Source organism: Oreochromis aureus, linkage group 20 (assembly GCF_013358895.1).
Source record: "Oreochromis aureus strain Israel breed Guangdong linkage group 20, ZZ_aureus, whole genome shotgun sequence".
Lineage (NCBI taxonomy): Eukaryota > Metazoa > Chordata > Actinopteri > Cichliformes > Cichlidae > Oreochromis > Oreochromis aureus.
Genome location: NC_052961.1, coordinates 34,546,106 through 34,571,711, shown reverse-complemented (window position 1 = coordinate 34,571,711; position 25,606 = coordinate 34,546,106). Strand labels below are relative to the sequence as shown.

At 44.5% G+C, this 25,606-nt stretch overlaps 3 protein-coding genes and 2 non-coding genes across 7 annotated transcripts; all 5 read right to left on the bottom strand.

The window, feature by feature from the left end:
* Nucleotides 1–931: 931 nt before the first annotated feature.
* LOC116326593 (L-rhamnose-binding lectin SML-like) lies at nucleotides 932–6,931 on the bottom strand. Its single transcript, XM_031747938.2, has 9 exons — nucleotides 6,825–6,931; nucleotides 6,651–6,683; nucleotides 6,515–6,565; nucleotides 5,633–5,768; nucleotides 5,066–5,172; nucleotides 4,914–4,958; nucleotides 4,679–4,811; nucleotides 4,145–4,248; nucleotides 932–1,009 (listed from the first exon to the last, which is right to left on the bottom strand). Exons 1-9 carry the CDS (start codon nucleotides 6,898–6,900, stop codon nucleotides 993–995), a joined length of 702 nt encoding a protein of 233 aa, XP_031603798.1. The 5' UTR covers nucleotides 6,901–6,931; the 3' UTR covers nucleotides 932–992.
* Nucleotides 6,932–11,964: 5,033 nt separating this feature from the next.
* dnase1l1 (deoxyribonuclease I-like 1) lies at nucleotides 11,965–17,701 on the bottom strand. 3 transcript variants are annotated; one of them, XM_031747937.2, is made up of 9 exons: nucleotides 17,617–17,701; nucleotides 16,055–16,213; nucleotides 14,547–14,635; nucleotides 13,616–13,705; nucleotides 13,428–13,540; nucleotides 13,228–13,340; nucleotides 12,988–13,145; nucleotides 12,652–12,748; nucleotides 11,965–12,530 (listed from the first exon to the last, which is right to left on the bottom strand). In XM_031747937.2, the coding sequence occupies exons 2-9, from the start codon at nucleotides 16,202–16,204 to the stop codon at nucleotides 12,378–12,380; spliced, it is 963 nt and encodes a 320-aa protein (XP_031603797.2). In that variant the 5' UTR covers nucleotides 16,205–16,213; nucleotides 17,617–17,701; the 3' UTR covers nucleotides 11,965–12,377. The 3 variants fall into 3 exon arrangements, with proteins under 3 accessions (XP_031603797.2, XP_039460935.1, XP_039460936.1); XM_039605001.1 differs by having other exon boundaries at nucleotides 17,533–17,680; XM_039605002.1 differs by lacking the exon at nucleotides 17,617–17,701 and adding an exon at nucleotides 16,997–17,522.
* Nucleotides 17,702–21,369: 3,668 nt separating this feature from the next.
* Nucleotides 21,370–25,315, bottom strand: rpl10 (ribosomal protein L10). Its single transcript, XM_031747934.2, has 6 exons — nucleotides 25,164–25,315; nucleotides 24,077–24,135; nucleotides 23,203–23,310; nucleotides 22,083–22,221; nucleotides 21,837–21,999; nucleotides 21,370–21,579 (listed from the first exon to the last, which is right to left on the bottom strand). The coding sequence occupies exons 1-6, from the start codon at nucleotides 25,184–25,186 to the stop codon at nucleotides 21,424–21,426; spliced, it is 648 nt and encodes a 215-aa protein (XP_031603794.1). The 5' UTR covers nucleotides 25,187–25,315; the 3' UTR covers nucleotides 21,370–21,423.
* LOC116326596 lies at nucleotides 21,652–21,784 on the bottom strand. The gene has a single exon (XR_004199936.1). It is a non-coding gene; the product is annotated as a small nucleolar RNA SNORA70 (small nucleolar RNA).
* Nucleotides 23,828–23,960, bottom strand: LOC116326595. The gene has a single exon (XR_004199935.1). It is a non-coding gene; the product is annotated as a small nucleolar RNA SNORA70 (small nucleolar RNA).
* Nucleotides 25,316–25,606: the final 291 nt, after the last annotated feature.

The window sequence follows — 25,606 nt, the reverse complement described above, 5'->3', positions numbered from 1 at the left end:
CCCACATCCAGATCTTTACTGCTTTTAGAAAATCAAATTATTAGCTGATAGATGACAGTAATCAGATATTACCTGATGGAGACTAAAGAGACGTAACAATTCTTAAAGATAAAGATATGAACAAAACTGATGAGATATAACAGGGTCAATATGAGCTTTGGTGAGTTCAATCTACAGATGAGGATATTATGTGATATTAGTCAGACACAGGACGACGGACTTTGTTGATTTTCAGTGAAAAAGATATTGTTTGATTTTTAGTTGTATTCAAAATGCTGTTTAATGCACTTACTGACTGAGGTCCTCGGGTCTCTTGGCACCTCTGGGGTCTTCAGACACATCTCCCAGACTTGCTCTGTGTGGTTCACTTTGAGTTTCACTCCAGTTGCTGACACACTGTGATCAGTTTGTATCAAACCTGCTTTGTGAGAATCGTTTCTTTTTCTCCCGTCTGTTTCTTTTGTAGTTTGAACTTGATTGACGTGCTTTGAACATTAAAGCACATCATTGCTCAGCAGCAGTTTCATTGTGCCATAGCTCAAAAGAGGTCAACTTTTATTGACCCCGATCATTTTTGGTTTTTGTGTGTAAATAGAAATAATTTCTCCTTCTAAGGAAAACTAGTATTTTTATAAATGTCATGTTGCTGCACTAAAGATTAAATGTCATTTCATTTCTTCACTTTGATCCTCTTGTAGCCTCTGACCTGAGCGATCAGTATGAATAGAAATTGGAGATAAAGTATCTGAATTTCAGGAGCGGGACCACGCCTCCAAACACGCCCCCTCCGGTTCTCATCTATATACTTTCCCCCAGTTCTACAAGCTGTTTGTTCTCGCCCTTAAATGAGGACGTGGGCCCAGTGAGTGAATGGTCCATATAGATGACAGTACACATGAAAACACTGATGAGTCCCAAACACACAAAAACATGTTGTTTTTCATGTATTTTATTTAGTGAAGGATACTGTTACTGCAGGATCTTTAATCCTCTCAAGCACCTACAGATTCTGCAAAAGATCAAACACACACAATCAGATGTGGATGGCTGTTCACTGTAACAGTTACACTTCAAGTGAAGAATGAAGCTAAATAAAGCAGCCTGTTATTGTTGACATCACAGGTGGATCACTGAGCACCAGGGGTCCGTTCTTCGTACCTCGCTTACTACATCCAAGATCAAATGACACATCCAAGATCAAATCATCGCGCTAACCTTGAGCTCGCTAATCCGGTTCTCCGAACACACCTGTTGTTGACGATTAGTATAGCTGGATGAAGTAATGTGAGATCACTGGGTGGCTTAAAAGGGGCTACGCATCGATAGTAGAAACATTGATCGGCAACCCTGTGATTGGTCGGCGAAGATGTCGGAGGAGCGCGCTCAGTATTTTTCGGCAGCAGAGCAAGAACTCTTGATTGAGGGATTTCAGGAGTTTCAGAGTTTAATTAAAATGCAAGGGAACACCGCAAAGGCTGCAAAAGCAAGGAGAGAGGGCTGGCAGAAAGTTGCTGACAAATTAAACTCGTAAGTAATTTATTATATTATATTACATTATATCCTCTTTCACATTAGAGCCACAACAGGACCCACTAGAACATGGGAACAAGTAAAAGTGAAATATAAGAATATTCTACAGAATGGTAATGTTTATCACTTATATTGCTTTTAGTCTCTTGAAAAGAGACCCTGAAATAATCTGTTTGTTTGTTTATAACAGCAACCAAGAAAAGGGCAGAGCAAATAAAGACAGGTGGTGGTCCTGCACCCCTCGTCACACCCGGCTTTTTGTACTGTGACATTTATTGACATTGTGGGTTTTTTTGTGTGTAGTTTGACATAACACTCCATCACTTTTACCTGTTCCCATGCAAGAGGTGACTGAAGCATGCACAGTAAGTTGGGAGGTATATATATATATAGAGGGAGAGAGAGAGAGAGAGAGAGAGAGAGAGAGAGAGTGTTAAGTAAATAATACCCTCACGGGAAAATCGATATCTCTCTATGAGCACACTGTCGCGCTGAGCTAAAGGATCCTGTCTATCCCGCAATCTCCGCTGAATTCTGAAAACTCTCCTTATCAATCTTGCACCTTCCTTACACCCCCGTTCTCTGCGGCCTGCTGGAGCGGGGGGGGCTAGGAGGAGGAGTTGGCCGTCCGACTGGGGTCTGGAATGTGGGGCCTCCTGCTGCTGCGGAGTCGGGGCAGTCTGCTTCTCCCACCGCAGGGAAAAGGGTAACATCACCTGGGTCTGGGCGCAGTTTCCCCTCCAGGGCAAGGGTACCTAGACCCGGGGCTTAGAGTACGCTTGGGGAGTGTGATTGTGTGTACAGCGTCTCTTTATGTCCGTCTCCACGTTGGGTGAGTGTTGAGTAATTGTATATGAGAGCATGAGGGTGGGAATAGATGTTTGTATCTGTGTGTGCCTGTTTGTCTGTGTCTTTATGTCAGGTTGGGTATCAGACGCCACCTCTCTGGGGACATCTCAGGCCCTCCAAGGTTTGAGGCCCATCTCCCCCACCACTTCCCCTGCCGGTGGCAGACGCCCTCAGACATCGGTGCGTTGGTGGTTCTTTGTGTCCGGGGGTGGGCGCCCAGGTACCCACCGGCTCACTCCTTGGCGGCTGCTTATCGGGGCCTGGAGCCTGGGGCTCGCCGGGCCACCTGGGATGGGGTGCCTCGGCCTCTCAGCCCGGGCTCGGTCACTCAGGCACAGCTGGCTGCCGGCGGAGCTCACGGGCACGTCACTGCAACCCCCGGCTTCTGCTCCGCGGCTGCTGAGTGACCCCTCATCTGGGACTCTCCTCAGCTCTTTCTGGGATAGTGGCGCGGCTGCCCCTCTGTTGGTCTTCCTTGGTCTCTTGTGTTCTGGGGGCCTCTGGATGTCTGGAGTTTGATCTCCTCCATACCTGCTTCATGCCCTGGGAGGACGGGGCAGTGGCCCCCACACCCTCTAGCAGATCATTACATGAAGGAACCTTTTTTAAAACAAGCGTTCATGCTCACAGGTGCACACACGGGTGATCACACACACAAACTACACCCTTTTGGCTCCTACCTCAAAGCACACTGTGCGCTGTCGATCCTCACGTGCTGCACAATAATGTTTAATATTTAGTATTTACTGTCATATTCCCATATATCATTGTGATGTTGTTTATTACTCTCGTTTTCTTCTGCTTGCTTTCTTTTTTCTTTCTCAACAGGTGATCCAGGTGATCGATATATGTATTTTTTGTCTGCTTATTCTGTTGGTTTTGGTTTTGCCCTTCTCCCCGTCCCTCTTCTCAGCTGTTTTCTTTCCCTCTTTCTTTCTCCCTTTCTTTCCACCAGTCAAGTCTGTCCCGTATTCAGCAAGTCAAAATAAAATAAACAATAAAGGTGAATCAAATGGACCATTACGGCAAGGCTGGGATGGTCCATTTGGTAAAGTAAATCCGTTGGGCATCTTTCTTCGCCTTTTAGACAATAATTCTGATGGCAAAAGAACCAAACGGGACAGGTTTAAAAAAAAAAAAAAAAAAAAAAAAAAATCTTGCACCTTCCTTGCTCGCGTACAAACGGACAGGACATGGCTGCGACAGACTTCCCAAATCCACCTTCGCTTTTATAGCCGTGGTCTCTCATCTTGATTACACGAGGTGTTTTACTATTACTACTCTAAAATATGAATTACATCTGAAATAATCAAATACATGAAATAGAATGATTAATAGTACATTTCCCTTTTTTTCGGAAATGACCTGTATGTATCTGTATGAAATCAATAAAAGAATCAAATACTGCATTATCTTTAGTTACATTGATAATATTTATTTATGGACAAACAGTGGAGAAATATCGCTGTTGCTTTCGTATAAATGAAGCGGACATACCTGAGTGGCCGCGATCTAATCCTGTTTACATAAAGTAAGCCTGCTCCCGAGCAGGTTTACGCTTACGGATCTGTTGCTATGACAGCAAGTCCCGGATGAGCATCGGAGAACCGAATGATCCAAGATCACGCGAAATCGTCAACAATCAAATCCGGCTAACTTACTTAGCGAGGTACGAAGAACGGACCCCTGTTTGGCTCTGCTGCTGGTTTTTCTTCCCCTTGTGTCTTGTACCGTTCACATACTCTTCATCCTTTGAGCTACTTACTCAGACAGTTGTAAGTCAGCTCCAGGTATTTATACATATGAGGACAGGTGTCGCCAAGCATTCCACTGCTTGCTCTCATAGAACAGGTGCGTTTCCCATTACACCTGTGGATGCAGAGCAGCACAGAGCAGATGAAACACTTAAAGGTAGGGAGTAAAGATCCCCAGCTGACAAAGCAAATTAAAGACACGTTTGTTTGTTGTTTATCTCATACTAGACGATGTGTAAGAATGATGTACAACACTAATTACATAAATCCAAATGAATACTGCTGATTAATAACACTGATCAAACCCAGGCTATAACCCCTGGCTGTGTGGGGACAGCAAACGCTGTGAACACAAAGTTGTTCACAAAGTGATGGTTGCACGTCCCAGCTCACCCAAATCATACTTTCAGCTCTGCTAGCTTCAGAAATATGTGTCGTTGGCTACAAGATGAGAGGAGAGTGCCAAAGACCAAAGACTTCATAGTCATGTTTAAGATCTCGTTGGTCACTCAAAGTAAAATATCACATTAATGTTAAAGCTGTACCTTTCAGCAACTTTGCCAGTGGGGTTTGAACACTTGATGTTTTCCATGTGTGAGGCCTCCCGTCTGACAGAGCATATGTGTGGATCACGGCGCCCAAAATCAGCATGGTAGACGTGGATGACATGGCCCTGGTCTGTCAAAGAAAGCAGTGCGTGCTGTTGAAAACTGAAGAAGGGTGCTTGGAGAGGCAGTTATCAACACACGTTAAAGTTTGTCGGGTCACACGTGATCTTACCGCACTGCAGTTCGACCATAGACTGCTCACAGGTTATCAGGTGAACTGCCAAAGTAACATCAGTCAGATTAGGTGGAGCACTCGGGTCAGATTAGGTGGAGCACTCGGAGCTTGAGTGAAGCTTTACTGTTTAAAGCAGGTGTGTGACTCACTTGCTGGTATACAGGTGTAGGTGGTCTGGATGTATTTAAAGGTGTCATTGCAGGGATCTCTTGCAAAGATGGCCGGGGTTACTTCACACACCTTCTTGCCATCACAGCTGAACAGATAATAAAAAGTAGAGTCAGCAGTGAAGCACCATGGGAAATCCCACCTAAGCTGAGAAGAACAGTCTTTCATTGGGTTCTACATGATTATGGGGTTTTTGTAAGGTAAAAGGAATTCCCCTCAAACTTCATCAAAGTTAATAAGTTAAATCATCTGTTTTGTCTCAGGCAAAAGGCCCACAGTCCCAGCTTTGCACTGGATCTGGTAACCTGGCATTTCTTACTCCACGATCACTATCCATGAAAGAAGGCACTCTGATTCTTTTATACTAATTTTTCAAAAAGCATTCTCGTCTTTAACATGATCTCTCACATCACTGAAGTTTCACACTATACATACAATACACAGCACATTTCATCCCCTGTTATTCTACAGGACCATATCTATATGTGGTGATCAGCAGCAGTGACATTCATTAATAACAAATACTGGTGTCTTATTGGGACGTATACCTGGTCCTGATGATGTCTTCAGCGCCCTCCAGAGAGCACGCAGTATTGATGGCCACCTCTTCAGCTTTCTCTCCACTGCACGTGTCCCGGTCTCTACGTCCATACATGGACTCCTGGACACGAATCACTCCGCTTTCTGTTGGACATCACAGAGGCAGGTATTCAAACACAACGACGGAGCTTACCAACCAGGAACGTCTGCAGCTGCCATCAGACTCACAGAGTCTTATTTTACTCACTTGCTGCTTTGTATGTTTCCCCAACCCAAATGTCATTCCTGTCTTACACACTCTGTATTCATAGAACCAAATCAAGGATCCCTTAAAGAAACAGGCGTGTTTTCCAAATCTTAGTGATGATTATATTACACTAATGTGTGTCACTTATTTATTTTTGAAGCAATGGCCGACTTGTTGTGTGGAGGTTCCTCCAGGGGGTGAATGACGGTGTGACGTATGTTTGCTGAAACACTTCACAGGTTTTAAAATCCACCCATCCATTCTCTCCTGCCTATCCTCAGAGTGGGGGGGTAATGCACCACCGTGTGTGGCTCCTGGCTCTATACGACTACTGTGGCACTCTGTATGGACACTTTTTCTAAGGCAGCTGAAAAGATGTGAAAATGACCTATTTGAATAAAAACTGCAGGAATAGGACACTGTGGTGTAAACCTTCTGTTGGATATCAGCATGTGGAGTTTTGTATTCATGGTTTAAAGTCGGTCCTGAGTGTTTCTGCTCTCGTGATACCTCACTGTGTGTCTATGACGTGATTCGTGTTCGATGATCATCCCCAATAAATAAATAACAACAACATGTTTGTGTTAATAATGTGGTAGAAACACTGCAGCGCTGAGAAACATGAGCAGTGGTTGGGTCTTACCACAGCTCAGACGGTGGACGTGGTTCCCACACGTGATGACTCTCTGCGCACCTTTAAAGCACACATGGAGCTATTAGTCTAACACGCATATTAAATCTAAGCACACTGAGAAACAATCAGACTAGCAGACACTTACCTGTGCTAACAAGCAGACAGGCTGCTGCCAACACTGAAAAACAAAGAAGCAGCACTCTGAATTTATAATGTGGCCAAATATGAAAATGTGACACTTTACCCTGAAATACATGAACTGAAGAAATCTTCTTCGCCTAGAAAACAACATGAATGAAAAAATGCTGACTCTACTCACAGAGCGTGCTGCTGAGGCGGAGCATGGTTTCAGAGGACTCAGTGAGACTGATGCTTGCAGCAGAAACACTCAGCATTTATAGGTTTGAGTCCGTCTGCAATCTCGTCTTATCATGCTAAACAAACCTTACCCTCAGACTTTTGTTCAGCTGGATACGTGCCCAAACATGTGGCCAGATGCTCGCCCAGTGAAGGATTTGACATGATTATACATACAGTACATACAAAGAATATACAGTTTATATACATATACTGTTTCATGGAAATGCTTGGATCAAACATGCTGCAATGAATTTTTGAAGTGATCAACAATAACGGTGGAGCTCTTTACTGAGTTCACGTTTGGACCTTTGATTTCCTTTTGGGGGGGTTACAGGGTTTTTGGAGGTGTGGTCCAGTAAAACAGCCTGTTTCAGTTTAAACGTTGTTTTCAATAAAGTGCACGCTCAGCAAAATGTTTTGTCTCAGTAACATTCCTTCTTGTTGCATGTTCAAGCTCGACCTGGAACCTTGTTAAGATCCAACCATGCAAAACAGGATCTTGTCATTTTTCATGTGGTCTCAAACTTTTCTGTATGTGGTCGAGGACCCAGGCCTGAAGGATAGAGCGACAAGTCTGTGTAAGTTATGACACTTGGCTCACTGTAACTTCAAAAAGTCATTTATTTCAGAACTGAAACTGCGTAATAAACTCACATGTTATCTTCTGATTTATTAACATTAGAATGTTTCACAGAGCTCAGGGTGTTCATGAGTTCAAAAACACAGCAAGCATCCCACCTGAGTCACTTTCCCCGCTGATGCTAACATCAGTCAGTTCCCTTTTTGCTGATGGGCTCCATAAAATACTGTTTCCACTAAAGAAGCCGTGTTTTTATTTAAGGCCAACAGCTAAACTACTCTTTATGCTGTTTGATTGTCTCCACAAAGTGAATTAGACCAAGTAGAAAAATGGATCTCAGTTTTATTGAATTGTATTTATTTATGCTTTTTTTATTTGATCTATTTGTACAGAGAAAGACTTTTATTGCACAGAGAAATGCAATGAAACGTGACAATAAACGCTTTGAATCTTGAATCTTTTGGAGGACACATGGTTTCAGTGAATCAGGAAATACTGAACTGGCTGACATACAATTTACAAAATGAAAAAAGACAAACCTGTAGATTTTCAAAATGTAAGTGTGCAGGTTTATTTCTGTTATCTGTGTGCTTCTGTTTCTGTCAGAGATAACGCCGTTAGGATTGCATACCAGAATAAACAGAGCAGAAGAAGAGCAAACAGACAAGACAAATAGGACACAAATAGCAGAAACTCAGCACAAACACAGGCACGCTGCCACCACACACAAGCCTGCATCACTGACAGTAAATCTGATCCTTGCAACACCACCGTCTGCACTATGGCCTCTGATAAGTGCTGAATAACACGGAATTTTAACCCTGATACTGTGCAATGCATGCATGCTAGCACTGCTTTGGAGCAGTTTGATGTGTGGAAAAATAAAATCAGATATTTTAAAAATGAAGGTCGTTTCCTTTAATCTGACTTGAGACATTCAGCTCTATGCAAGTCTGGGCAAATCGAACTCATGCAGCAGACACACAAAATGTCTTCTTCTTCTTATCTTCTAATGTTTACGCCAACAGAAATACAAAAAGGATTTCTTATCTAATTTCCAACCAGTCAACACAGCTGTAATATCTATATTACAGCTCCAGGTTTGGAGGGTATAATGATGCTCGGTGATGTTTTGGTACTGTCACAGTTACAGCCGCAGGCGACATCCCACAGGTCAGCCGGGCACTCCAAGGCCAGAAGGAAGGAAAGGCCCTGACTCTGACATAACACTGTTAATATAAGTGTGTAATGTAATGTGACCACATTATGAGAGTTCTGCTCTGTGTCATAGTTTTATACAGTACACGTTGTTCTTCTGATCAGGATTATTTTCAAATCTGTCCTGACTTATTTTACACTACACGGATTAAAGTATACACCTATTCAGGAAAGCTGTGATGGCACAGATGCATGCTGGGAAATATAGTACTGGTACCTTCTGAACAATTAGATCCTCAAAGAATTTTGCCTGGGAATTTGGCAAAATTCCTGCAGACCTGCTGATGTCAACCATGCGACAGTTTCGTCTTATAGAGTAGTTAAACAGCACAGCAGCATTTTATTTCATGTTGAGCAAGCAAAGAGAAAAATGGTGCTCAAAGAGGAGAGAGAAGAGAACAGGATGAGTACAATGACCCGACTTTGTCATTGACTTTGCTGAGTGCAAGGCTCAAAAGATACAGTCTGAAACATTGTTACTACTGTTGTTCTAATATGTGCTCTTACTGTAATATGAGTGGATGTTCCACTGTAAAGTAACACAGACTGAGGATGAGGTGACCCACCCAGTGGGTTTGTGGACATTCTCCTTTGTTCCATGCTTACAGACATCGTGGTGTGACCTTATGTGACGTTCCCACAGCCTGGGATTGCTGTTGTCGTCCATGGTGCTGATTAAAAGCTGATTATTACTACATGATTTGATTTTGCACGTGTGATTTAGAGAGCGAGTGAGGTGCTGTGTGTGCTCCAGTACAACATTGTGGTGAGGGTCTATCAGAGTTACGACTTCACATTCATGTAGCGCCAACACTTTCATGTCAGTGTAACAAACGACAAGCTCTGTAGCTGCAATAAAACAAAGACTGGGAGGCTTTGTTTGTATATTAAGCAAGAAAAATGAAGCATGTCTGTTCGGGTTGTGCTCGGCGTGTATGACACGCTGCGTCTGTCTAATACTGATCGATTGGGAAAGGAGCGGAGTTCAGCAGGAAGTGTGAAAACAAAGACGATCAAACAAATATGAAAGTGCGGACAGCTGTCAAAGTTTTCAGGTTTTCACACGTTGTTTTCACTTTGTCTCTGTGGCCGACGATCAGAGCAGCAGCAGCACATACAGACGCTCTCTGTACGCAGACCAAAGCTATGCACCTCTTTTTTAAACTTCTCACTCAGAATTCATCAAACAGTCTTTTGCTGCACAGCCGAGGATTCTGAGAATATGTAAGAACACAGAAGCTTGTTGTCTAAGGCAGGATCTAAGCCCACAGAGCAGTCGTCCATATATTTCTGACACAGCTGTACCATGATGATCTGCAAACTGCCCACAGGCTCTGCATGGGGCCCTCACACCACGATGTGCGTCCCTTATCGTCTACGTCTGCTTTGTTTCCTCGTGTCGTTTGTAGGAAACGTTTTCATAAAGTGATTTATGACTTTCTTAGAAACAAAGAGATTTCCGAAGCACTTTATTTTCTCAGCTGTCTTCATGTCTCAGAATAAGAAACAACCACTGCAGGTGGTTATCACAAGAAGCTGGTCATGACACAATAATGGGAATCAATGACAGTTTAATAGTGTGTGCAGGAGCAGAAAAGCCCAATTTGGCTGTCCGAACAGAAACAAGAAAGGAAACGTATTTAGAAATTCTCCTGCTCATCCTGGGAACACACTAAAGGTTACGGCCTTTAGGCCTGCGTTCGACCCTGAGGCCGTGTGCTGCATGGCTTACTCCTGGGGCCCGTTCTTCGTACCTCGCTAAGTAAGTTAGCCGGATTTGAATGTTGACGATTTCGCGTGATCTTGGATCGTTCGGTTCTCCGAAGCTCATCTGGGACTTGCTGTCATAGCAACAGATCCGTAAGCGTAAACCTGCTCGGGAGCAGGTTTACTTTATGTAAACAGGATTAGATCGCGGCCACTCAGGTATGTCCGCTGCAGTTATATGAAAGCAACAGCGATATTTCGCCACTGTTTTACCATAAATAAATATTATCAATGTAACTAAAGATAATGCAGCATTTGATTCTTTTATTGATTTCATACAGATACATACAGGTCATTTCCGAAAAAAGGAAATGTACTATTAATCATTCTATTACATGTAGTAGATCATGTCAGATGTAATTCATATTTTAGAGTATAGTAAATTACTTCGTGCAATCAAGATGAGAGACCACGACTATAAAAGCGAAGGTGGATTTGGGAAGTCTGTCGCAGCCATGTCCTGTCCGTTTGTACGCGAGCAAGGAAGGTGCAAGATTGATAAGGAGAGTTTACAGAATTTAGCGTATATTGCGGGATAGACAGGATCCTTTAGCTCAGCGCGACGGTGTGCTCATAGAGAGATATCGATTCTCCGTGAGGGTATTATTTACTTTCTTCTCTCTCTCTCTCTCTCTCTCTCTCTCTCTATATATATATACTTACTGTACTGTATATACTTACTCCCGACTTACTGTGCATGCTTCAGTCACCTCTTGCATGGGAACAGGTAAAAGTGATGGAGTGTTATGTCAAACTACACACACAAAAAACCCACAATGTCAATAAATGTCACAGTACAAAAAGGGGTGTGACGAGGGGTGCAGGACCACCACCTGTCTTTATTTGCTCTGCCCTTTTCTTGGTTGCTGTTATAAACAAACAAACAGATTATTCCAGGGTCTCTTGTCATAGACTAAAAGCAATATAAGTGATAAATATTACCATTCTGTGGAATATTCTTATATTTCACTTTACTTGTTCCCATGTTCTAGTGGGTCCTGTTGTGGCTCTAATGTGAAAGAGGATATGATGTAATATAATATAATGTGGTATAATATAATATCACATGATATAATGTAATATCATGGATCACTTACGAGTTTAATTTGTCAGCAACTTTCTGCCAGCCCTCTCTCCTTGCTTTTGCAGCCTTTGCAGTGTTCCCCTGCGTTTTAATTAAACTCTGAAACTCCTGAAATCCCTCAATCAAGAGTTCTTGCTCTGCTGCCGTGAAATACTGAGCGCTCCTTCGACATCTTCGCCGACCAATCACAGGGTTGCCGATCAATGTTTCTACTATCGATCGTAGCCCCTTTTAAGCCACCCAGTGATCTCAGATTACTTCATCCAGCTATACTAATCGTCAACAACAGGTGTGTTCGGAGAACCGGATTAGCGAGCTCAAAGTTAGCGCGATGATTTGATCTTGGATGTGTCATTTGATCTTGGATGTAGTAAGCGAGGTACGAAGAACGGGCCCCTGGTCTTTCTGTCCTGTTGCACTAAAGGCTGAAAAAACAAACAGAAACACAGCGAAATATGAAGTTTACATATGTGTCTGCACTGAAAACAAACCTGGCCTCAGACGATTTTTACACCATAAATACACTCACAAATATTTACAGCAGGTGAGAAACTTTCATTGTCAGTTGTGTGTACAGTTTACAAATCATGTGCATTTGATCTTTCAACACTTTGGGTCCAGCTGCCATAAACTGGAGGAGCGAATCTGCAGCCTAACACTGAAGTCTCGCATACACACACAGCTCGGCCATTGTACACTATAGTCAAAGACATTGTTGAAGGTAAATAGTTGTGTAATTTTATCTTTTTTAACCTGAAGACCAACATCAGGGGTATTTGGAAAGTTCAGCTCCGCATGTTCTCCTCAGTTCATGAACTTGGCTATAAGACAGACCTATCTCATCCTCTAGGTTTATTATTTAACTACCTTGTCAATATTTGAAAGGCAACATTGCTTAGGACAAACAAAGTCATAAACTGGTTTGCACTGGTAATAGATGAGCCCCCAAGAAAGGCTCTGAAATCCTTGACCTTTAGCAGGACCTCCACCGGGTAATGGTCGCTGACACCCAGTGCCTGAATGAAAAACACAGGAAGAACAGCCAGTGTCAACATCTCTCCACCCAGTCCATGTTTAACACACTCTGTAGGTGTGTGTGTTTCTGTACAGTCCACACACACTGGTACAGACTGTTACCTGCTCCTCCGTCAGTCCGTATTCCTCTTGAAAGTTAAACGGTTTGGCTGAAGCAGGCACGATGGCTCTGTGAAAGGTTTCCCCGTTCACAACAATCCTGTTGGCACAAGCAGAGAGCAGCACACATTTACTCATGTTTCCTATTTCTTTCACACGGTCACATTTAAGTCTGCTATAGTCTGCTTACATTTACTTAAAAATATTGCGTATTAGCTGCACTAAACAACAATGTACCTTTTTTTTAAATCAAAAGAAACTTTGTTTCTTGAAAAGCTCCAGGGACCCTGAAATCTTGGGAACCCTCCTGAATCAAAGCTTTGGGGAACGTGCGTTTACCTGTCGTAGGAGCAGGATGTGGTTGATCGCACGGTGGTGTCAGTGTCGTCTGGGATGAGCCAAATAAGACTCTTGTCTGTAATTAGGCGCACATTCTTCCTGTTCTTCTTAGCGAGGTAGCCACAGTCCGCATTAAAGTCTCCAAGAAGCATCACATTCTGCCCATTACAACACAGCCGTCACCATGTAACACCTGTGCTATTGACTTGTTGTCTGTTTGATGCCAAAATGAGCCTTTACCTCAGTTTTCCACATCTTTCTCACATGCTGTAGAACATCATAGAGGGCATCGAGCTCCTTGGTGGTGTTGGAGGGCGTGGTGTGCTGAGGTATGAGAACAAACTCCTTTATAGCTGAGGATGGAAATGAGGGTTAGAGGGAGAATCTATCCAACAGCACTAATGTTTCCATTCTGTCACAGGGAAGCATCGGGGACCGACCTGTGGTGGGCGCGCTGAAATGGACAACGAACGGCTCTCTGGAGAAAGCGTCTACATCTCCTGGTTTATTATCAGGGTACTGATACTGGGCCATGACCATCACCGTCTCCGTCCTGCACACATTCGGGTTCAGTGAAGCCAGACACTGTTACTCTACCTGCACTTACCTGCACAGAGGTGTAGCTCACCTGTACACAAACACGTACTGCTCCTGGTATGTTTCAGACCTGCCCAGTCTCTCACTGGCCACAGTCTTATATTCATACTTGGTGTCAAACCTGAGAGTGAAGCAGCACAGACAGGACGGAGATCCAGTCATTACACGTGTTAGTTGTTAAGTATAAACATTTAGGAGTTAAGTGAGTCCAAACCACTAACCTCCAAAGTGATGCAATAATATGTGTGTGTGGGTCTGTGTGTGTGTGTGTGTCTGTGGGTGTGTCTGTCGGTGTGTGGGTGTATGTGTGGGTCTGTGTGTGTGTGGGTGTGTGTGTGGGTCTGTGTGGGTCTGTGTGTGTGTGTGTGTCTGTGGGTGTGTCTGTCGGTGTGTGGGTGTATGTGGGGTGTGTGTGTGTGTGTGTGTGTGGGTCTGTGTGTGTGTGTGTGTCTGTGGGTGTGTCTGTCGGTGTGTGGGTGTATGTGTGGGTCTGTGTGTGTGTGGGTGTGTGTGTGGGTCTGTGTGTGTGTGTGTGTCTGTGGGTGTGTCTGTCGGTGTGTGGGTGTATGTGTGGGTCTGTGTGTGTGTGGGTGTGTGTGTGGGTCTGTGTGGGTCTGTGTGTGTGTGTGTCTGTGGGTGTGTCTGTGGGTCTGTGTGGGTCTGTGTGTGTGTGTGTCTGTGGGTGTGTCTGTGGGTCTGTGTGGGTCTGTGTGTGTCTGTGGGTGTGTGTGTGGGTCTGTGTGTGTCTGTGGGTGTGTGTGTGTGTGTGGGTCTGTGTGGGTCTGTGTGTGTGTGTGTCTGTGTGTGTGTCTGTGGGTCTGTGTGGGTCTGTGTGTCTGTGTGTGTCTGTGGGTGTGTGGGTCTGTGGGTCTGTGTGTGTCTGTGGGTGTGTGTGTGTGTGTGTGTGTGTGTGTGTGTGTGTGTGTGTGGGTCTGTGTGTGTGTAAGCGAATGAATAATCACTGTTTCAGGGAGTCGAGCAGCAGTGGTACAGCTTTTCCTTTACTGTCTCTCACTTCCTGGAGCAAACACACATCACAGCGTGTGATGATCTGAAATGGAGACACAGCACAGCCATGAAAAGGTGAGTGGGAGTGGGTCACACAGAGGAGCCACTCATTATTCGTCCCACTGGTCACCTGCAATAAAATAAAAATTTCCTGCATCCCTAAAACTATTTGTTATATTTGTTCTTTTTGGTCCTGCCTGATATTGTCCTTTGCCCAGACCACCGCTCTAAATTAGAATGCGTTGGCATTGACTCTGCGCCACCTTGTGGTGCTAAATGATACTGCATGGAAGTGTCTTCATAGCCTTTGTTTGGTTGCTTCGGTTAATTTCACATTTTGGTGAACAAACATTCAAACAGGAAACAAGTTTCTCTAAACAAATCATTTTTACTGATTCACTGAGTAATTCTATCAGTTTATTAGTCTGCCCATTAGCTACAGCCCTGTAGTGACGACCGTTTTTAAGGTTCATTTTGAGGAGAGCGAGGTGGAGGAGATCGGAATAACACACTGACCCTGCCAGGTGGAGTCAAACGATGATTTTAATGAAACACACGCGTGGGAGAATGAGCTGACCCTGTACGCAGACAGCATCAAAATCTCATCTCCGAAACTTCAGAATACAGTTTTATACATCGGGGTATTAGAACGCCCCCTCAAGCGTCAAATAAACAATACAAACATACGTCAAATCAAAACCACAATGACTTTTAACACAGTTTGAAAAGATCATCGCAGGTGCTTCCTGTTGCCACCGGACGCTCGCCTATCTGTCTGGAACATCAGGCACACGTTCTGCAATAAACGGTACTTTTGCAGGCACACTTGCAGTTACAAGCATAATATGATTAAACTTTCACCTATAAATGAACCCACTAACTGTATGTGTGTCTCGTCCTTAAATGCTTAAATGAATAAAAGATAATAAAGAATAACCTGGTTATTCATAACCTGCTCAAAATAACTTGCACTCAGACTCTGCTTTCGGTTTCACTTCCTGCAAAAGGCCTGCCCTGCAAACCTGCAGTTTCCTGTCTCATTTTGGCACAGAGTATACTCAACGTTAGGGCCTTTCTTTTACAATGCAGTCTGCATATAAACATTTAAGATTATAGATTCAAAAGCATTTCGGGTTATAGATTCAACTCCACAGTTTAAAGTGGTTCTTACTGGACCTGTAATAAAGACTAATTAATTGGGTGCCAATATGTTTAAACCTATGAATACAATATCAATACTTCAATAAATGCGTCAATGCAAATGCTTGTTATATGATTATGACGCAATAGCAATAACAAAATAATGAAACTGGAAATAGTAAAATGAAATAATAAAAATGGCAGAAAAATAACACCTCATTTCCTTACACCGTCCACTAAAGCACCACGACACTGTCCCTCAGCTGTGCGAGCCAAATACAAGAACACAAGCACTCTTACCCAGTCTCTCTTTTTACCTTACCCTGGCAAGAGTCCCCATAACATCACTCTTCTTTGACTTGGATTCACCAAAGTGTTGTGTGTTGAAGGCACAGATCCTAAAATCTGAACCAGCTTTAGTATCAGTCACATCCACGAGGAGGGCGAGCAGCAGGAGGAGAGACAGACTCATGGCCCACAGCTGGAAGGAAGCACAGTCACCATCGAGAAACATGATGAAACACACGAGCTGAGGGCTGCTACGGGACAAATTCACCTTTGTTTGGTGTTTAAAAAAACACTTTTGATGGAAGCTTTGATGTGAACATAACTCAGATGTGGACTAAAGAGGAGACAGAGCACTGCATCTCTGATGGTGCAAAGAAGAGGGTAGTTTGTTGTTGCTGCCATCAAATCCAGAATATTTTCCTCTAATGGTGTTTCACCATCTCTGTGTTTGATTTGGGAACAACATTTTTGGAGCTGGGGTTGTATAAGTAATAAAGGTTTTTAATTTGAAGTATTTTAATTGGTAAAAGGAAGTAAACAGCAAACCAGTACAAATCTAATGGCTGTTGTTGTTGTTGTTTGTGCGTAAACATGAACTGTCATTATTCCTGTTTCTCATGGTTGTCTGTTTGACTCAGCAGTGAAACTTCCTGTTTCTTCCTGTTTTGCTTAAAACTATTCGTTTCTCCAATTCCTCCTGACGACTTGTTGCCCACGGAGATGATGTTTGCTCCGTGTCCTCTGTCTGTGTTTCTTAAATTTGTTACCATTTCAGCTCCTTAAAAATGTTTTCACATAAATAACTAATAGTGTGTTCATTAATGAAGTCCACTCATATTTACTTTCAGACAAAATAACATAAAATGCAGCAAACTTTGTTATGTTAGCCAGTTAGCTTTCAGTCTGTGTGTCACGATGGTTTCACCCGAAACCCCTGCTGATGATGACCCACACCCATATTCACACTTTGGCTCACGTGATGATGCACATGCTCAGCAGTGGGTCCTCTTAAGGGACAATTCCACTCAGGTTCTTAGAGCTGAAGATGAGAGCTGACACGTCAAGTCCAGGTCTGTCCAAGGTCCCCCCTCAGCCACAGATGTTTTGCATTAATCAAGATAAAATAAATACACATCTAAGTAATCATGGAAACACCATGGCAGACATCTGAAACTAATGTTGAAAACAAGAAGCAAAACTCCAGAAAATAAGACGATAAAATCCTAAAATCAAACAGAACTTAAAGGTGAAAAAACACGGAGCAGTGACCATCGCAGGGCTGAAATGATCCTGACGTCATGGGAAACATGGAGAAATGACTCTAGTTCAGCTCTGCTAGGTCTAAAGCTGTTAGTTAAACATGAAACATGAAACTACAGCGTGTGTGCAGCAGGCTGTACCAGCTGCTGTAATGTGAGCTCCAGCGGTAGGTACACTGCTTTAACCCGGACACACAGCTGAGCGTATAGGAGAGTGCCGCTCTGTTTTCTCTGTAGTCATAAACACACTCACAGCATCAGATTACAGGTCACACTCTCCACTGAGACGGCTTTTCCTGGGCTCACTCCTTCTATGGTTTGCCAAACTACAGCTTACCAGCTCCGGGACTTCTTGGACTTGTAGGGTGTGTTCGCTTCTTGCTCCCGTCTTTCGACTGAAACTCAAAGCCAGCTCTGCCACTCTGTTTCCTGTAGGAGGGACTACAAGAGGGAAGCTGGAGCTAATCTGCTGCTGTGAAAAACTTTCTTCTGTTTGTAAGAGATCAAGTCTTTATCAGGAAAATCACTGCAAACATTAACATTTGAATACTTCAAAGTAAAAAAAGAAGACCAAAAACACCACAAACCTGCCTGGTTATTTACAGATATATGACTTAAGTATTTATTGTGTGGAGGCAAAAGGGAAGTGAAGCAGTCCACGGGCCCACAGATGAACAGATCAGGTGTGGGAAGTTTAAGACAACCTGCAGGTTAAAGACGTGAACACTGCTCCAAAACATTAAAAGAAGACTCTTTAAACAGAGCATAATCAGAGATATTGATCTGGTCAATTAGACAGCAGAAAGGACTGTTAACCAGTTTGAGCTGCTTGGTTGTTGCTGTTGGTGTTAAAGATAAGATAAGATAACCTTTATTAGTCCCACACGTGGGAAATTTGTTTTGTCACAGCAGGAAGTGGAAAGTGCAAAAGTTATGAAGCAAAAATTAGAATAAAATAAAATAAGAATAAATACAGTACACAACTGTACAGAATAGAATAAAATAAAATACTATATACAGTAGAATAAAATAGAATAAAATATACAATAAGATAAAAATAGAATACAAATGCTATATACAACTGAGTAAAAATACAACGATGCCAGAAGAGATTATTGCACATTAGTGTTATTGCACATGTGTGGATGTGTTTGATCAGTTAAAGTCTTTGTTGTGGAGTCTGACAGCAGTGGGGAGGAAAGACCTGCGAAATCTCTCCGTCCCACACCGTGGGTGCCGCAGTCTCCCACTGAAGGAGCTGCTCAGTGCTGTCACAGTCTCATGCATGGGGTGGGAGATGTTGTCCAACAGGGATGACAGCTTAGCCGCCATTCTCCTGTCACTCACCACCTCCACTGGGTCCAGAGGGCATCCTAGAACAGAGCTGGCCCTTCGGATCAGCCTGTTCAGTCTCTTCCTGTCCCCAGCAGAGATGCTGCCGCCCCAGCAGACCACACCGTAAAAGATGGCTGAGGCCACCACAGAGTCATAGAAGGTCTTCAGGAGTGGGCCCTCCACTCCAAACGACCTGAGTCTCCGCAACAGGTACAGCCTGCTCTGCCCTTTCCTGTAGAGGGCGTCTGAATTATGAGTCCAGTCCAGTTTGTTGTTCAGATGAACACCAAGGTACCTGTAGCTGTCCACAGCCTTGATGTCCATACCTTGGATGTTCAGTGGTTGCAGTGGAGGATGTTTGTGCTTGCGGAAGTCTACCACCAGCTCCTTGGTTTTACTGGTGTTGATCTGGAGGAAGTTCAGCTGGCACCAGTCCACAAAGTCTTGGGTCAGTCCTCTGTACTCCTTGTCGTCCCCATCAGTGATGAGGCCGACTATTGCAGAGTCATCAGAGAACTTCTGCAGGAAGCACTGGGTGGAGTTGTGGGAGAAGTCTAAAATAACAGCAGGGGGCAAAACTAGAGGGGCAACACTGAGAAACCTGAAACAGGAACAGCTTTACAGGTGGAGGCACCTGACGTGGTTCACTCCTCAGCGTTCCTGTTTCTAACTTGGATCAGTGTCCCTGCTGGGAATCTGGGATGACACCTGGAGCCTCCACAGGTCGCACAGGTATGCGAGCTCCTCGGTAATGCCACGTTCAGGAGCATGGAGGAGATCACAGGCTGCAGTAGCAGGACATGTATGCACACGTTATTAAAACGTTGCACGGTGCTTATTCTGTATTTATTTCAGCATGGTGGTGTACGCACAGCAAAACACACATGTAGTCAAAGAGCTTTAAACACTTTAAAAAAGAAATCTAGTGCTGAGCCGTATCATTGGAAATATTTTTGTATTCATCTGTGAAATTAAGGAGGGCTGGCAGTAAAAACACAGTGGAGCTGGGCCCAGCTGTGGAATAATCACACGGTGTTCTCCCACTCAGGAAGTCCGGACCTGTGAACTGTGTCTTTGGTGCTGACCAACAGCCAGTGTCCAACACCTGGCACAAGCTACCAGTGGAGAAACGGCGTGGCATACAGACACAGGTGAAACCAGCCATCACTTGAATGCAATGAAGTGTCCACTCCCACTAGTGTCCAGACTTTCATACTATATTTCATTTCGTTGTAATCTTCTTGCACCTCTGTTGCTGCCTCAGTGGGTCTGCAGGATGTCTGTGATGAAAGTTTGTAAAACCAGCAGACACTGGAATCCAGACCAGCCACTGGATTTTCCCCAGGGTGAACGTGGATACTAAAGTGGACTCCTGTTCATACATTAAAAAACCAATTGCACATAGACACAGATACTCCACCCCACTGGTTCCACCAATGGGAAACTGTTGTGCAGTGGAAGGAAGTGGAGCCGTATCCACCCAATATCCAGTAGGGTCCATGCTAGACCCCCCATGCTAAAAACCAGGACCTGGAACGGCACAGCTCGGACACAAGCACTACATGTACTCTGTATTTGACAAATAAAGGTTGTTTTTACACAGCCAGTGATTCCAACAGGATATCTAGAATCACCAGTTAGTCCCATCCACTAACCAGATGTCTCTGGACCGTGGGAGGAAGCTGGAGAACAGCCAGGAAAACACAGGAGAACCTGCAGACTGTCCTCTGGTCTCCAGCAGACAGGTCAGTCTGAATGAAGCAGGCACACACACACCGCTGCCAAACAGATGGATGCAAACAAACGTTATGTACTCCACCAACGTGCTGTCAGCGGTAAAAACACGTTTTCACAGAAATGTCCCACGAGAAGCGTAACAGTGAGCACTGAACTACATTCAGCAGTGAAGCTGCTTCGGGCTGAACCAGGACCTTCATTTGGTCTCCTTAAAAACAGAAACAGTAGCTCCACCTGCTGGACATAACACCCCTGAAATAACCACAGCAATGTTTTAATAACATTTTCTAATCCTAATTTGCCAACACATTAAGCTGTCCCTGATGCTTCAGCAGCGTTGCTCATCAATAATTAAATAAAATCATTTTAAAACTCTTTACCTGAAACGCAGCAACAAGTCAAACTGTGCTGAGAGTGTGGGCACGTCACAGGACTGTCTGCTTTGTGCATTTGCTAACGAGGCCAGATCACTGCAGAGGACTCATCCTACTGAGCCGCTTTATTTTAATGTTACAACTTTCTTATTTTGGTTAAACTGGTGCTTACAGTACAGCTGCAGCTCCACCTGACAAAAGGATGTTACCTGTCAGAAAAGGTAACATCCACCAAACACCTGTGTTCAGTTTGAGTATCACTATACATGAATGTGGATACCTGTTCATGTCATTTCTGTGTGACAGCACAGAGTGAAGACAGACGAGGCTTTCATCATGTTACCTTTACAGTCCAAAGCATGTTCGGTGTTTCCTCAGCTGTAAATTAACAGAATTAAAGGTACAACTTTCAGCCCCATGAAACAGTTAGTGTGGGACTTTATGCAGCCGGACTGTTATAGAGGTTTGGATCTGTAATGATCCTCACAGATCTCACACACTGCTCACACTTCAGTATAACTTGTAACACCAGTGGTAAGATTAATGTGTCCAGTCTCAAGTTCAACTGAACACCACGTTAGAAAACCTCCCCCAGACTTGATGTGTGATTTTGTGTTCGATGAAGACTCAAAGCCACGACCTCATCACTTTTGTAATCAAAGCCATCTTTATTGGTTATGTGGGCACAGAAAGCTGCATCAGACGGCGTGCAGGGCCTTCCAGCGGGCCAGAGGGCCTCTGCTGGGGATGTATTTGACCCCACAGCCATCAGGAATCAGACGCTTCTCGGCCATCATGTCATCAAAGTCACAGGCGTTGAACTTGGTGAAGCCGTACTTCTTGGAAATGTGGATCTGAGGGCGAGAGCAAAGACATGGGTTCAGCCTTTCAGTACTTACTTACACTAAGCCCCTGATGAAGACACATTTTGTCTCAGTGGTCCCTTAATGCACTCAGCACCTCCCAGCTGAGGACATACACAACCAAAGAGTCGCTGTCTGCAGCCTTTGCACACCAGAACCGCACCGCAGCGAGACCGGTCGGCTTAATAAGCTGCAGAGGTCTCACGTCACTTTACTTTTATTACAGCAGGAGCTTTGGGAGCGTTTACCTTCTGACGACCAGGGAACTTGAACTTGGCTCTGCGCAGAGCCTCCACCACGTGCTCCTTGTTTTGGGCCTTGGTACGCACGGACATGATCACCTGACCAATGTGCACGCGGGCCACGGTGCCCTGGGGTTTACCAAAAGCACCACGCATTCCAGTCTGGAGCCTGCGCGACACAAAACAAGAGGATTACAGGATGAGCCAGACTGCGCTCAGTGCAGCAGGGCTACGTGTCAGTCAGCCTCTCACCTGTCAGCTCCAGCACAGGACAACATTTTGTTGATGCGGATGACGTGGAAGGGGTGCAGACGCATGCGGATGTGGAAACCGTCCTTACCGCAGGTCTTCACCATGTACTTGTTAGCACAGATACGGGCAGCTTCCAGAGCTACAGGGGTTGAAGCACAACATGCATGAAGTTAGTGGCACAGCTGTTTGTGTTTGCAGTTTGGGGACACTCACAAGTCCCGAGCCAACAACCCTGACTGACTGCAGCATTAGCTTTATTAGATACGAGCCAGACAAACTGAGGGGGGAGGGGTTTACTGAGGTCACCACACGAGTGAGAGCTGTGCTCTGAAGTCTGACACCAGGACTCGAACGCGGTCGAGACCAGCTTCACTGTTCTAACCTGGAACCACAGCCGCCTTTATTTTCCCCTAAGACCCAACACTGCAGCTACAAGGCTCAGTGCACCCTCTAACAGTAACGCACTCATGCAGGCAGCAGTGGATGCTTCCTTACTGAGTATTGGGCGTGGCTAACATTAGCAGCCTTCCTTCTGTTAGCCACAGGCTTCTACTGAACGTCACTGTGCAGTGCTGTGATACAGCAGACCCTCCACAGACGAGTCATACATTAGCATTAGCACCAAGTGTATCTGCCTAATGCACTGAACCTGTGATGAGCCCAGTTTAACGGTCCTGGTGCCAGTAAGCAGCTGTAGCCCAGTTTAATTGGCTCATTCCTCATATACACATGTGCAGTGTCTTCATGTGTCATATACTAGGTTAGTTTTTATATTTAATATACAAGCTGTTACATTAGGTTACAAACATCTCACAGCTATACAATAATAGTTTCCCACAGTAGTAATCAGTGACCCCCCCAAACAAACACTGGGAACAGCAAGTGATCTAAACTGGAAAACGAGACTTGGCTCATTCAGCTGTCTTCTTTTCTTCTGAGTAACAAACCTGCAGACTTTTTCACCTCTAACAAAACGTTTAAAAGCAACCTGGCCTTTTAACCAGAGAAGCCATCGTCTCACTGTCTTCATCAGTAAACGGCACTCACAGGCCGAAGTGTGCTCCAACAAGAAAGCACACACGTTAACAACAGGTGTGTTAGTCGTGGCTCCTGGTCTCACCTTCTGATGACAGCTGCTCGTACTCATCAGAGACCATGTGGCCGCACAGGGGGAACTCATCCACCTTGGCCTTCTTCCTGCCCAGGTCAAAGATCCTGATCTTGGGGTCTGAGGAGAACAGAAGAGGAGGAAGGATAAGAACACTGAAACACGTCTGCATCAGCGAGACCAACTTATGGCCTTTTCCATCAGCGCCTACTCGGATCAGCTGGAGTCACCTAACCTAACGTGCGGCTGTCGTCATAGCAACACATCCTGAATAAATGTGTGACACGAACACTCCAACAAAGGTGGACGTGGAGGCAAGAACGGACCTGCTACTCGGTCTGTGGCACGCCGTCAAGACTCGGGGAATGAAGCGCTCTCGTGACGCTACTGACCAGCCAATCGGTGGCCTGCAGTCTGACGAAGTCACATTTTAGTGCCTGCTTGGATCGTATGGAACCCGGGCTAAGTAGGTACTATAAAGGTACCGGGTACCTTTATAGTACCTGGTACTACTATGACCAAATGGAAAACTGTGGTGAACCGTGCTGAGCCGATCTGAGTAGGTACCAATGGAAAAGCGGCTTTAAAAAAGGAAACCATGATGACCAACTAAGTAATTGTGAGCCACACAGCAGGATTTTGTCTCAGTGGTCCCTTAAAGTACTCAGCACCTCCCAGCTGAGGACATACACAACCAAAGAGTCGCTGTCTGCAGCCTTTGCACACCAGAACCGCACCGCAGCGGGACCGGTCGGCTTAATAAGCTGCAGGACTCACGGCAGCCCACTGTGACAATTTAGTCCAGATGGGTGACCATGATTTCACCTGAACATGGTCCCACTGAAGTGTTACAGACTGAAACAGGAAACATGGAGAGAGAACGTACCAGGCACACCCCTGCAGAAGCGGGACTTGGGGTACGGCTTGTTCTTGCAGTACCTGTAGCTGTGAGAGGAAACAGACACGTCACCAACACTGACCGCTTTGAATCTTTGTGTAGGAGGTGGACAATCTAACACATCCCCAACCCTTCAGCCAGCACACTGGACCACATCAATCACATGCTGGCTACGCAGCCGTAACACCATCTGATTCACTGTAATCCCAGACGGGTAGTTTATGATGTCAGAGCAGGAAAGACGAGTCAATGAGAGAAGAACTAAAACAGCCAGAGTCTGTTTGTACAGATACACAAAATCCTGTGATGTCTGACCTGCATCTGACACTGACTGTGACTGCTGTAACCAATTATTCTTCAAAAACGATAATTGTCTCTTTTATCTGATTGGTCATCAGCAAAACCTGTTTGAAGGATAGAAACAAAGTGTGTCTGACCTCAAACACGTCTACCTAAAACTAACAGCTAAATGTAAAAGTGTTTTCTCCCAGCAGCGGTGTTTTAAACTCGAACCTGGACAAACAGGAGAACATACGGCATTAGCTGCAGACTACACTGGAGTCAGTAACACACAGCTGAGACTGATTCACACTGACGATCAGGATATTTCCTGTTTTACAGCCGTTAAATCAAAACCAACAATACATTTAGAAAAGAAACCGCGCAGTGAGCACTCTCACAGTCAGTAGGTTCATGGGCTTATAACAAGGTCAGACAATTATTTAATACCACAATAAGCTGTGACTCGGAGCTTTTAAGTCTTTTCACGGTTTCAAACAGACTCTGGCTGGGCCTGAAAGTAGTAGCATTTAGCTAGGTACCGTTATCGCACCATGCTAGCATGCCCCGTGAACGGACTGCTTTACAGGGCTCGTTGTGAACAACATTTAAATAGAGTTCACAGTGTAAGACGACGGAAACGCTGCGTTTTATAGCACATATTATTTTTATTCTTATTTCTCAGGCCCGGTGGCAGGCCAGCGCCGTGCACATGGCGCCGAGCAGAAGCCGCTGCCATTTTCCGCTGAAACACTCGCTCGGCCCTTCGCTCAAGCGGGGTAAGAAAATGACTTACCACCGGGCTGGTCGGCGGCCCATGGTTGCAATCTGGAAATGAATGAATAAAAACAAGTTACTTAGCTTAATCTGGACAAAGACAAGTCAAAAAATAGCTTTAAATTAACCGGTATGATGGAGAGCCGAAGAAAACGCGACCTCACCACGCACTCACCTAATGGAGGAAAGGAAGAAGACGTCACTTCCGCTTTGTCATATGGACAGAATGGTTCACCGGGGAAATCTTTATATTCATCTACGTAATATTTTTGCTTCAACGTAGTTTTATTACAACAATAAATGATTACTGTATGGATTTTATTTAAAAATATAGTTGGGAAAATTCATTTAAGGGCTGTTAACGCACACCAAGTGAATGCTGGGAAGTGTAGTTGTACGCAACGTCAATAAGGCTGCTTAGCTACATTTTATTCAAACATAATTTTATTTAGTAGAACATAC

Excerpts from the sequence above, each read along its gene's own strand:
- rpl10 (XM_031747934.2), bottom strand. The coding sequence starts at position 25,186 with ATGGGCCGCCGACCAGCCCGGTG. Across the intron at positions 23,311-24,076 it reads CTTCTGCAGGGGTGTGCCTG|ACCCCAAGATCAGGATCTTT; the intron begins GTACGTTCTCTC and ends TGTTCTCCTCAG. Across the intron at positions 22,000-22,082 it reads TCCTGTGCTGGAGCTGACAG|GCTCCAGACTGGAATGCGTG; the intron begins GTGAGAGGCTGA and ends TGTGTCGCGCAG.
- dnase1l1 (XM_031747937.2), bottom strand. The coding sequence starts at position 16,204 with ATGAGTCTGTCTCTCCTCCTGCTGCTCGCCCTCCTCGTGGATGTGACT. Across the intron at positions 13,706-14,546 it reads CTGCTCGACTCCCTGAAACA|GTTTGACACCAAGTATGAAT; the intron begins GTGATTATTCAT and ends CTTCACTCTCAG. Across the intron at positions 13,146-13,227 it reads GAAAGATGTGGAAAACTGAG|AATGTGATGCTTCTTGGAGA; the intron begins GTAAAGGCTCAT and ends TGTAATGGGCAG.
- LOC116326593 (XM_031747938.2), bottom strand. The coding sequence starts at position 6,900 with ATGCTGAGTGTTTCTGCTGCAAGCATCAGTCTCACTGAGTCCTCTGAA. Across the intron at positions 6,566-6,650 it reads CTGTCTGCTTGTTAGCACAG|GTGCGCAGAGAGTCATCACG; the intron begins GTAAGTGTCTGC and ends TGTGCTTTAAAG. Across the intron at positions 4,812-4,913 it reads TATGGTCGAACTGCAGTGCG|ACCAGGGCCATGTCATCCAC; the intron begins GTAAGATCACGT and ends TTTCTTTGACAG.